The 11721-nt window shown below is 35.8% G+C and overlaps 1 protein-coding gene across 1 annotated transcript; it reads left to right on the forward strand.

The window, feature by feature from the left end:
• The first annotated feature begins 1772 nt into the window (after positions 1-1772).
• On the forward strand, positions 1773-11721 carry LOC128218512 (uncharacterized). The gene is made up of 4 exons (XM_052926190.1): positions 1773-1863; positions 4474-6562; positions 7158-7325; positions 9681-11721. The coding sequence occupies exons 2-4, from the start codon at positions 4486-4488 to the stop codon at positions 10523-10525; spliced, it is 3090 nt and encodes a 1029-aa protein (XP_052782150.1). The 5' UTR covers positions 1773-1863; positions 4474-4485; the 3' UTR covers positions 10526-11721.

Raw genomic sequence — 11721 nt, forward strand, 5'->3', positions numbered from 1 at the left:
TTTGTCACATCTAGAATCTACAATAATGTTTGTTAAGGGAGAATTAAGCTAACAATTTGACATTCTTTATGTTACCCTGCAACATCATGACTCTAAATCCTGTGCCAAAAAAAATGATCAGTTATAAACTTAAATTCTATAACAATTTGATAAACAGTAATAAACTATTTTCAATTTCACATTAACTTACCGATCTCATGATACAATTTGTTTTAAGAAAATCAATCTTTTTAATCATGGTTTTTATTGTTCAGACCATGTAGGTAAACATCAGGAAATCACCAGCCCATATTTTCATGTCTTATATTAGATTTTTATTTGATTTCTTGATGGTTTTGCTGAATATGAGAAAACTCCTTGCATAGACCAATGCCATCTGATCTCATTTCACTCATATGGACTACCTGGGAGCATTGAATGTGAAGGGGAAATGAGAAACATGATAATATAACCGTGAAAGGAAAACGTATGCCCCATGTATTACTAGGCCCCAGGAGGATCAACAAAACACTAGCTCAGTACTTTTTCAACTGAGCTTACTGGCTGGCTACACTACATCGTGTACACTTCTCTAACATTAACCTTTTACGCTGATACAGACAAACTCTTTTCTTAACAACAATAGAGTGAACCTGGGACAAAATTAATGGCTGTGATTCCACCGTAGGTAGAAATATACTAACACAGTGATATACTAAAGGAGCTTAACAGCAGCTGGTTGTTAGGGACAAGACTACTACATTGGAGCACTATCATATGTATAAAATTCTGTCATAGTTGCTCGTGAAATTAGACTTTGTTTTGGTCAGTATTACATGTATAAGGAACGGGGTAGGTAGGTGACCTCGGATATGGGATATACAGGGCAAAGGAAATCATATGGTTTCCTGCACCCGTATATCCCATATCGTGTCACTTACTAACAGCTCTCACCATATATGGTTTCCTTTGCCCCGTGTATCCCATATCGGATCACCTACTAACCCGGTTACGTTTATGTCACTTCTACAACATGTTTAAATGTTTACTGGAAGTTATTGCGGCTAATTGAGGCCAAGACAAAGACGATTTATTCATCAGAATAGGGAAATAAGCTTGACACCATTTTGGTCGGATATAAATTTGTGACCATTACTGGCCCAATGGCATTGTGTCATTTATGTTGGAGGCGTGATATATTGTATTAGATGTTTACCTGTTCTAATAAAGTAATATATCTTGAGAAGTATCCCAAAATGAGTTTTAAGTGTTCTTTAAATGATAAGAACATGAAATATTAACGTAAATCAATACTATTATTCAATATTTCGTTTTACTTTTTTGTTTTATCAACTATTCGTTGTCTCGAACCAATACACAATATAGCTGTCAAAATATTGATATCGCGAAATCATATGACTAATCAATTTTTAGGGGTATAATACGAAATTTTAAACGAATAAGAGAATACGTGTGAAAACAATGGCTATTTTTGTTGCTCAAATTGTAATTGAAATGCTTCAAGACATACACAATGAAAGTACATACCATTTTTAGTATACAATTTCCCCAATAGTTCAACAATTAAAGGGTTGGAATCAACCTGTCCCCATAACGACCACCATTTCCGCATGTGTGATTTATTTTCTGCAAAGATATTTAGTTATTTTAATTTATTTTTATATGTATGTATGAAAACTTAAATAAAAAATGATTAAGGCCAAAAATATTAAAAAGAGGAATATTTGCATATTTGGTTTTCTATCGCGCAAGCGCATATGTATTTCCGGTATGATTACTGAGGGATCATTTCAACATATTTTCCATTTTTTGACAGCAAGGGGTCAACAATGTAAACAAAATAAACGTCACTGATATGTAACTGTAAGTTAACGATGTTCTTTTGAAAACACAGCGAAGCTCAGGAGCATATTTAACGATATTTTGCAATTTTTAAGTTTTGCCATGTCTTCATATTGATGTCAAACATTGTTTGAAGCAAAATTCAAACAGGAGAGAAAAGAACAAATAACAAATCACATAGAAAATTTCAATCAATTGTTACAAGTCAAAAGATGTTTAAAGCATCCAACGATGGCGTTGTTAGTATATTGACTTGAGCAAACCTGGACTAAAGGGCACTGTTTTGGGATCTGGTCAGTTCTTAACCTCTTCCTTCTGTAATGCACCAGTCATTTGTCACCACGGCCCCCTCAGGTCCGGGGAATAGTGGGGACTTTAATTTCCGGTCCAGCCAATCCCCTTCCTGCAAGGACAAGCTTCTGGTAAAATTCCACTAAATGTCCCCGCACCCCGGGAATCTAGTCCAAATAATTGTACGTTGACGGATTTTTTTTAGATTTTTGATATGACAAAGCCTTCACTTACAAATTGTTTAGTATCAAAAGTGGGTGGTTGTTCCGATCAGGATTCCGGGTTAAAGCATATAGCATCTATAAAATATCATAAAAACAAGAAATATTACCAGATAACGTTATTTTATACTAGTTCCGTACACAAAAAATAAATATCCAACTTAAAATTATGAGTTTGACGGCTTTCCTTCATTTCATTCTGTCAAAACATAATGATATGTACATGAACGGCACCTGCAATGCTTCAGGGCACAGTTTTAAATCGCTCGAAACATTTCGGCCATGGCCAATGGGTTACGATTGTATAACGAGGTCTATCTCGAAGCTTTGTCGGAGGAGGCCGAGTTATTACGATTGTATCGAGTTGTTCCCCTTCGCATAATTGTTGTCTGTGTCAGTCAACTTTCGTTTTATTGGAAAGGTAAACAACTTGTTTTAATGCATTAAATGCTTGTTTAGTGCAAAATAACATTTCACTTACATAGTAAAATATTAATATAACTATTTTTGATCAATTTCAACCATAAAATAATTCACTTAAAACAATTTTAATATTTTTAAAACACCCCCGTTTTTTGCACATTCCCGTTAAGACGTTAGGGATTGGATGAATCTTGTATAACACGCTATTATTTTAGACTACTTGGGAATCCTAGATTAGGCCCCCCTACTAATTTCAGGGCGAAATAAAAAAGCACCACATTCACTTGGCCACAGAAAAGGTAAAAACACAGCCCATTGCCCCTGCTATCCCCTGTATATCCCCGGACTTTAGGGGTCGTGTTTCAATTGACTTGTGCATAACTGCACAATCTTGCTCAATGTGTAACCCTTGTGTTAGATGATTCTTAACTTATATCATAACCACCAAACGAGGTGATAAGGTCCATTTAAACACCTTGTTGAAGCGAGAAATGCACACATCAAACATGGCTAATTAGTGTTACTCTTTGGTGTCAGTGATTTTTTTTGGGGTGCAATTTACTGCCTTCTAAAGGCTGTTTCCCCTTACGAAAAAACTGTACATTTTTCCAAAATTTTATAATATTTTTCCCAATTTGATGATTGCAAATTACATTAATGAATAGATAATGAATTTCTTGAAATAATAGACAAAATCTTGACAAGACTGATAATGTATGCATAAAAAAGTTAAAACATGTATATTTGCCATTATTTAACTGTTTTGGCCTGATTTTGTATCCCTGTTTGGGGAACACAAGTTTCACTTCAGCCAGATGTCAAAAAAACAAAACTTTTGCATTCCTTGATGGAGAACTTGGCCGAGCTCCATAATCTATTTATTGAAAATTTATTACATTCATGATAGAATTTTGGAAGAACATAATTGCATCAAATGACTAGTGAAATGGGAAGATATTCAAACAAGACTGTGTAAATCATTCAATATGAATTTTATTGAATCAGAATATCATTGTGTTGTAGTATGTCCCAAATACAGAGAACTTCATATGAATACATCTTTGAAACAAGCTGTTTTATGGCAATTTATCCATCGTATGCCCTTGTCAATTAAATGTTCTATCCATGTGATATTGTATGTATTGTTTCTTTGCTATATTAAACATTGTTTTGTTTTATGCAATTAAGTACGGAATGAAATGAATATTGAAAACCAAAGCGACACAAATCACTATGAACAGTGTCACAAATAAATCAAATTATTTCAATCCCTGCGATTTACCACAATGAAAACAATCTCCGCAATGAAGGCAACACATTTTGTGCCAAAAATGCATGGATGGTAGTCAAAGTTTTTCTGCAAATTGCAATCTTTCCTACCAACTCTGAAGCTGGGCCCTGTTTCAATAATATATCTTTAAGAGCTGTAATCCTTATGCTGCTTAAAAGTGCTCAGGTACACCTGTAAAGTTATGGGCAAAATCTACGGTATGTTATAAATGTTCTCTTGATATTTTTATTGAAAAGCATTTGAGGCCTTAAACGCCTGGAGATTCACATTCTCTAATCTAACAATGTTGGGATCATTACTGAAATGCCGCCCTGGTTCCACATTGTCAATTTTAATCGCATGCATGATTTCTCCGACTTGCAGTGCATTTCATAATGTATAATGATGACATTTTTTCTCTTGCAGACCTTCCAAACAATGGCTGCCTATACTCTGGTCGATGATGTTCCAACAAGCCAGGGTCTCCCAATACTTTCACCTGACCCTGAAGACAGACGAATCACCCAGCAAACAAGCCTACTTGACAAGAAAGCTGACTTCAATATTCTTGAGAAGTTGAAACATCTAAGAGATAATAAACGGTTTTGTGATGTCATTCTTGAAGTAAGAGGTGTGAAGTTTATGGCTCATAAGAATGTCCTAGCATCTTGGAGTCCTACTTTTGCTTCCAAATTATTCAACGAAGACAGGAATGTTTTCAGAGATTACATCATGGTCTTTTATGACAATAGTGAAGTTTTCTCAGACTTGCTTGATTTCATGTACAATGGGTATGTAGCTCCAAGAGAAACAAACTTTCTGCAACTTCTTCATCTAGCTGTGAGTTTTCAGATTGAAACACTGAAGAATTACTGTGAAGAGTTTCTACGCTGCAATCTCCACCTCGGAAACTTTGTAAGCACATACTTCTTGAGTCGAAAATTTAAGCTAGAGACGCTGGAAGAATACATTGTTGGATTTCTGCAGCTGAATCTCTCTGACACTGTCAAGCAAGGGGAGTTTCTGTCTCTGAAAGCTGAGAAGTTCAACACTTTCTTGTCAGAAGGATGGATGAAAAAAATCAAACCAGAGATCAAACTTTTCCTGATAATAAGTTGGGTTGGTTATGATGTTCAAGAAAGAGAAAAGTTTCTAGTGTTGTTGCTTGGACATATTGACTGGTCTACTGTGGCCAATGATTTTCTCCTGGAGATCAATCGCACAGAGAATTTCTTCACATCTCATGAATCAAGTTTGTATTTATTGCTTCAAACTTTGTACAGTGCTGGTATTGCACTTGGTCCATACAAGGAAGTCTTCCCAGGTCTGAGACAATCATATTCTGGTATTCTAAAAGAGGTTGTTCATGCTAGTCTTCTGAAGAATGACTCTGAAACATTTCACCCAGTAACTATAACAGTAAAAGAAAGACCAGTCTTTAAAGATGCTTCAGTTAACACAACATTGTCTTCTCTCCCGTGTCACCTTAAAGATGCTTCTGTAAACACTGATGTGAACAATTCACACTTTGTAGATTCAGAAATAGTGCATGAACCTGTAAATGAATTGGTACAAGAAGTGGAACCTACTGTTAGTAATCTTCCAGAGCCAAAGTATGATCAGTTTGAGACCCTTGGAGAGTTCATTGAAGCTGAGATCCATGAAATTAAACTGCGGGAAACTCAAGAGAGGTTGCAGAAGGAAAAACAATTGGAACAAGAAGTAACCCTGAATGAAATGAGTCAAATAACATCTAGCAATACAAATGTTGAAACACCTGTAAAGAAGAAATCACCAAAGAAGAAAGTGAAATCAACAATTACGGAAAACGATGAACTTCAAAACCTTGCTGAAACAAATTTCAATATGTCTAAAGCAGTGTCAGAGAAATCACCGATACAGGCGAAAAATGAAAAAAAGAGTAATACACCTAAAAAACAGGTAATATTAATTGATGACTTTGATGAGTTTCATCCTCATGATGCGGAGTACAAACCTTGTGCCCAGGAATTAAAGCAAGCGGAACTTTATGAAGCTATGGATGAGGAGGATGAAGAGAAGGATATGCAAGATCTTGCTAGAGACTCTGTTGTTAAAAGTATCAAAACTGGAGGGAAGACAACACCAAAAAGTAAAAGGAAACTAGTCAAAGATTTCAAACAGGAGTCAAATAAAGTTCTATCATGTCAGTTTGATAATTGTGCTTATATAACAAAAGTACCTCAAAGACTTGAGAAGCATATAAAAACAGCCCATGAAACTTCATTTGAGCTGAAATGCAACCTGTGTGTTTTTGAAACAAAAGAGGTTCGAAAATACAACACACACATGAAGCAGCATTTTCCTGGTCCCCCCTTCCACTGTGACTACCCACGATGCACCTACAGTTCTGAGAAGATACACACGATGTTGACACATAGGATATCGCATACAGATGACCGACCGTTTACGTGTGACTGTGGAATGAGGTTCAGAACAAACAACACATTGATAGCACACAAAAAGACACATCTTGGTAACTCAAAATTATGCATTGCATCTGTATTGGTATAAATATTCTTAAGTATAAAGGGTTTGACAGCTCCTTTAAAAGGGGGATAAGAATGAATTTAAGAAAGCTTGTTTTATTAGTTTGACGGTCATATATAAAAAAATAATCTTGAAATCAAAACAGGGTATGAATGAATAAGACATGATGTATGAATATTTTTTCTATGTTTTGCAAGTTTTCAATACATGTTATATAGGGAAGTATACTATGAACACGTAAAGTCAGGAGATTTTAAAGTTCAGGATTATTCTGTGCTCAGACAATCTGACATATGCATAAAACGGTAGGAAGTGCCCTGAAATGAATATTAATGTACCTTGAAATGAATATTAATGACTTTGGGAACAAAAAGAGATCTAGGCCCCTCATACAGAAACAAAACCCTGCATATTTTTCATGAATGTAAATGGTCAGATTAAAAAACTGAAAAATTCAATACCGCTATGTTACGTTTTTTCTTTAAAATACTGGTATACGCAGTCCTGCAAGTTCAAACAAAAATATATGGAAACAAACCTTAACTACCCAGCCTGTAAATATTCTTATTTCTTATTCTCAGGTCGGAAAGACTACACTTGCCCTGAATGTGCTACACCGTTCGCCACCAAGAACACGTTAAACCAGCACTTGGTAACCCATAGCGACTCGCGGCCGTACCTCTGTGATCTGTGTGGTTTCTCTACAAAGTTCCAGTCTCACCTTATAGCACACAAGAGGATACATACTGGTATAAAAAACATTTTAAGATTGTCACATTTATCTACTAACAAGAATCAATATACCCCATGGATAATTTTATAAGCTCACAAGAAAATGAGGTATACAATTGTAATCTTCACAGGATTTAACAGTTTATTACCACATATAGGGGGAAAAACATCCATAAAAGTCACACTGATGTGCTGGCACTAATGCACCAGTCAATTGTAACCACGGCCTCCCCAGGTCCGGGGAATAGCAGAGACTTTGACTTTCAGTCCAGCCAAGCCCATGCAAAATCTCCGCCCTGCGGGGACGAACTTCTTGTAAAATCCCCGCCAAATGCCCCCACACCCCGGGACTCTAGGTTAAGGCCAATTCCCCGCTATTTTTTACTCCCAAGACAAAACCACCGCATTCACCCTGCACTGCGGGGCCACCTGGAAGGTTAAAACACAGCCCATTTTCCGGGCTATACCCAGTATAAACCCCGGACCTGGGGGACCTGGGGGGACCTGGTTACATTTGACTGGTGCATAACTTGTTGTGTAGCTCAATTTTACTTCAATCTGTGTTGGGAATCGGTTCCAGTTAGACTATGAATAAATTGGTTTCATTCAAGAAACTGATTATCGATAGTACAATCGTTTTTTGATAAGATCTTAATTATAGTTTTGTTCTTGTGCAATAACTCTTAACCTTAACTATGCTTATGGTATGTTGTTTATTGTTGTAGTTGCTTTTGGCCATATTGTTAACAATAACAACCGGACACTTTTGAATGTATAAATAAACTCAGAGGAGGAAATTGAAAGACATGAACCAAACGCAAATAGCGAGAGGAAAGAAGGAAAACAACTCGCCGTTTGAATAAATGATTTATTATGACCAAATTCAATTGATAGTTGCCAATTTCAGGCCCAACAAATCAATTTTCGATTATATTTGATCATCGAAACATCTCTAATAAAGTGCACGATCTTCCTTGCTTGTATGAAAATCTGACATTGAAATGTATATTGTGAATATATCTGGATTATAAGCATTTCTATTTACATCTCCGCCCATAGGTATACACTTGATGTACTAACTAGTGCTTTTCTCTCATAGTTTATTTTCGTCCATTTAGAGTTGCCGTAATTCACCTAAGAGTTCGGACACCTTAAAATAATTATTTTTTTCGCTGTCCGAATACATAGAAAATTACCATTTTTACATTTTATTTACATGTTTGTTTAACCTGCCTTTTTTCTTCATGTTTGCATTTTACCATTTATTAATTTAATTTATCCGTAGTAATCAATGGTCATAAACTTATTTATTACGCCTATAAGTGTAAATCCTTCATCAAGTTAATTAAAACACCATTTTATACATGCATTGAACTGAATAAACACATTCTATCAGCTTCAGATCAGAGTCACACTGTGTGACGTCACATAACTTACAGTTATACCCACGAGGATCTCGTGGAGAGCATGGACATTGCTTTGCAGGATTAATGTATAACTGTACGATTATTGATTCTTACAGTCTATAAGTGAGGTACAAGTTTGAAAGTTTATTGGCAGATCGTTTTACAAACATGTCATGTCTATGTTTTCTTAATCCCTTGATTGCCCTTGTTGTTTCTTTAATCCTCCAATAAATATATCACACTTCCTTTTCAACAGGCAATAAATCGTTTAGGATGGGTAGTAACTAATTAACTTGTCACAGTGGTGTATACAGTTAGGTAATCTAGCCAGGCATTGTAAAGATAAAAATCAATAATCTTCGTCTGTGAAACTTGGTAACTGTGAAAGTTATGATTGATGTCCTTTGGGTGTCCGAAAATTAGGTACGCAAAATAAATTATTTTGGAAAATAATTATGGGTGTCCGAATATTTAGAGTGTCCGAACTCTTAGGTGAATTACGGTAATTCACTTTTTAAAAAGAAGAACCGATGTTACACATAAGTACCGTTGGAGAATTGACTGACAAAAAAAATCAGGACAAGATTACAACCCATTAATGTAATGCTCTATATTTGCAGTTAGTCATGCTACCAATTTAGAGTTTGAATTAAACAAAATAATTGCATGAATATTTAAAAATGATTCTAATAAACAACCTTGGAATGGGCGCTGAACATTAAAAAATAGGCCTCCGATAAATGGCTTACTGAAGGGTCTTCAGAAATGATGGTGACCTTCTATACATCAACCTCAGATTTAGGTTTTGAGTTCATTTCCAGTTAGCCTAAGCGGCCTAAGAAATAATGTGAATTGTTTTCATAAAATACATCAATTACACAATAAAAGTTTGGTCATTCCAGGTGCTGAATGGATTGATAAACAATAAGAATAAATTGTAATTATATCTGTTTTGATTTTTTTCAGGTGAGGTGTTCCGATGCCAGTTTCCCAACTGTCAGTACTTCTCACCAAAACGCAGCCAGCTTAAGGGCCACATGCGTTCTCATCTCGGCATTAGAGCGCACATCTGTGATGTCTGCAGCAAAACGTTTATTGAGCGGAGCCATCTTATACGCCATCAAAAAATACACACCAACAATCGCATTTGTTGTGAATTGTGTGAATACACAACTACCCGAAAAGACAAGCTTAAGGAACATTTTAAGAAACATCATACTGGGGAAGTAACTTTAAAGGCTAAGAAATCCAAGTCATTATTAGGTGGTAAAAACAAATCAAATTCGAAAAAGTTGGCTGACAATGTTTTGACTTCCAGTGATCAGAGTGCATTAGAGTCTCAAGGTCCCATACCAATGAAATGGGACCACGGGGGTTATTCCTTGTCCCAGGTCCAGAATGGGACAGACGCCCATGAAGGTGGGGAGACTTTATTAAGCGCAGATGGTACATATTGTGTCCTCAGAGAAACATTGACCTCAAACGAGACAATACAGCCAATATTGACCATGGAGCAAATTAATTCACAAATGAGTGTTGCGAAAGCGTTGGAGGCAAGTGGGGCAATAGTAAGTCAGAATGGAGGAATTATGCATGGAGGTGTCGATGGTAGTTTAAATTCAGGTGTTCCTGTACTGAACTTGTTGAACAGCCCTCTTACAAATGTTGAGGGTGTGGGTGCCGGTCAAATTGTAACGTCAAGAATGGATACAGAAAACGGGCCAGCTTATACAATTGTTCAGTCTTCTACAGGATTAACTAGTCATTCACAGGAGTTGTCTGGTCTTAATGCATTTATGGCTTTCATTTGATTGTTCAGCTTAAGCCATTTTTAAACATGTTTCAAAGAGGGGTTACAAATTCTAATTAATTAATGAAAATTACCATACTCAAATGAATGAAATTAAGTTTAAGTAACTAATTCATGTTTAAAAACATTTTACACTGAACAGGTTCTATTTAAAACAACATTCAAGCATAAGCATATATATGTATGTATGTATGTATTTCTTTAGACCTTGCGGTCAAGGATAACCCTTGAAAGTGCAAGCACTTATTTCCAACGGGGTCCTTTGCTTTTGCTGAAGGGACAGCTCGACGAAGAGACAGTGGTGGGATACAAGGAAGTCCAGGTGCGATACCCTAGCTCTTTTTCGAAGAGGCCCCTTGGTTCTTTTACGTGCTTGGTGTAAAGCACTGATACACGGGGTACAACTTTCCTGGGTTAAACCAGTACTGAGTACACCACTTTTCAAAGCACTACCCTTTACGTGCCGAGCGCCAGGCAAGGGAGCTACTTGTACCAATTTTTAACGTCTTTTGGTATGACCAGGGATCGAACCCACGACCTCCTGCTCCGTAGGCGGACGCTTAACCACTAGGCCACGGAGACGGATTTATTATGTATTATATCTAATTTCATAACAAGAGTAAGAAAAGCTGAAAAATGAACTCTTTTTTTAATTCGTCAGAATGAAAAGGATCTTGCCAAAAATAGTGCATGCACAGGAGTTTCTGCTGTTACGACTTATATTTTGAGAGAATTAATAAGAATAAATGCTATTTGTAAACATCTACTACTGAATTATCCATTTGTTAAACACATGTACATACATGAACTAGCATGGAATAAGTGAATAATTATTAAGGGTTGCAATTCTATTAAAATAGAATAGTGATAAATTATACTAACTGATTTAGAAGTTTATATTTTATGCCAATATTTCATTTTTTAAACATCAAATATTGTATAGAATTTGTTCAAGTGATCACTTTTTACTTGATAATTTTACATCAAAAATGCTTGTTTTTTTATATGTGATGTTTAAAATCACAGCCTTAATATACAGTATTTATATTTTGTCATCAAGTTAAAAAGATTCATTAATGATATCTGAAGGTGTATGTTTTAATGATATTTGTTTATACATTTGTTTAGGATGTTTACTGTTTGCAAAGATGTTTTGATCATATATTGATATGCATGCATGGATAATATCAAATAAAA

The sequence above is a fragment of the Mya arenaria genome, chromosome 14 (genome assembly GCF_026914265.1).
Source record: "Mya arenaria isolate MELC-2E11 chromosome 14, ASM2691426v1".
NCBI lineage: Eukaryota > Metazoa > Mollusca > Bivalvia > Myida > Myidae > Mya > Mya arenaria.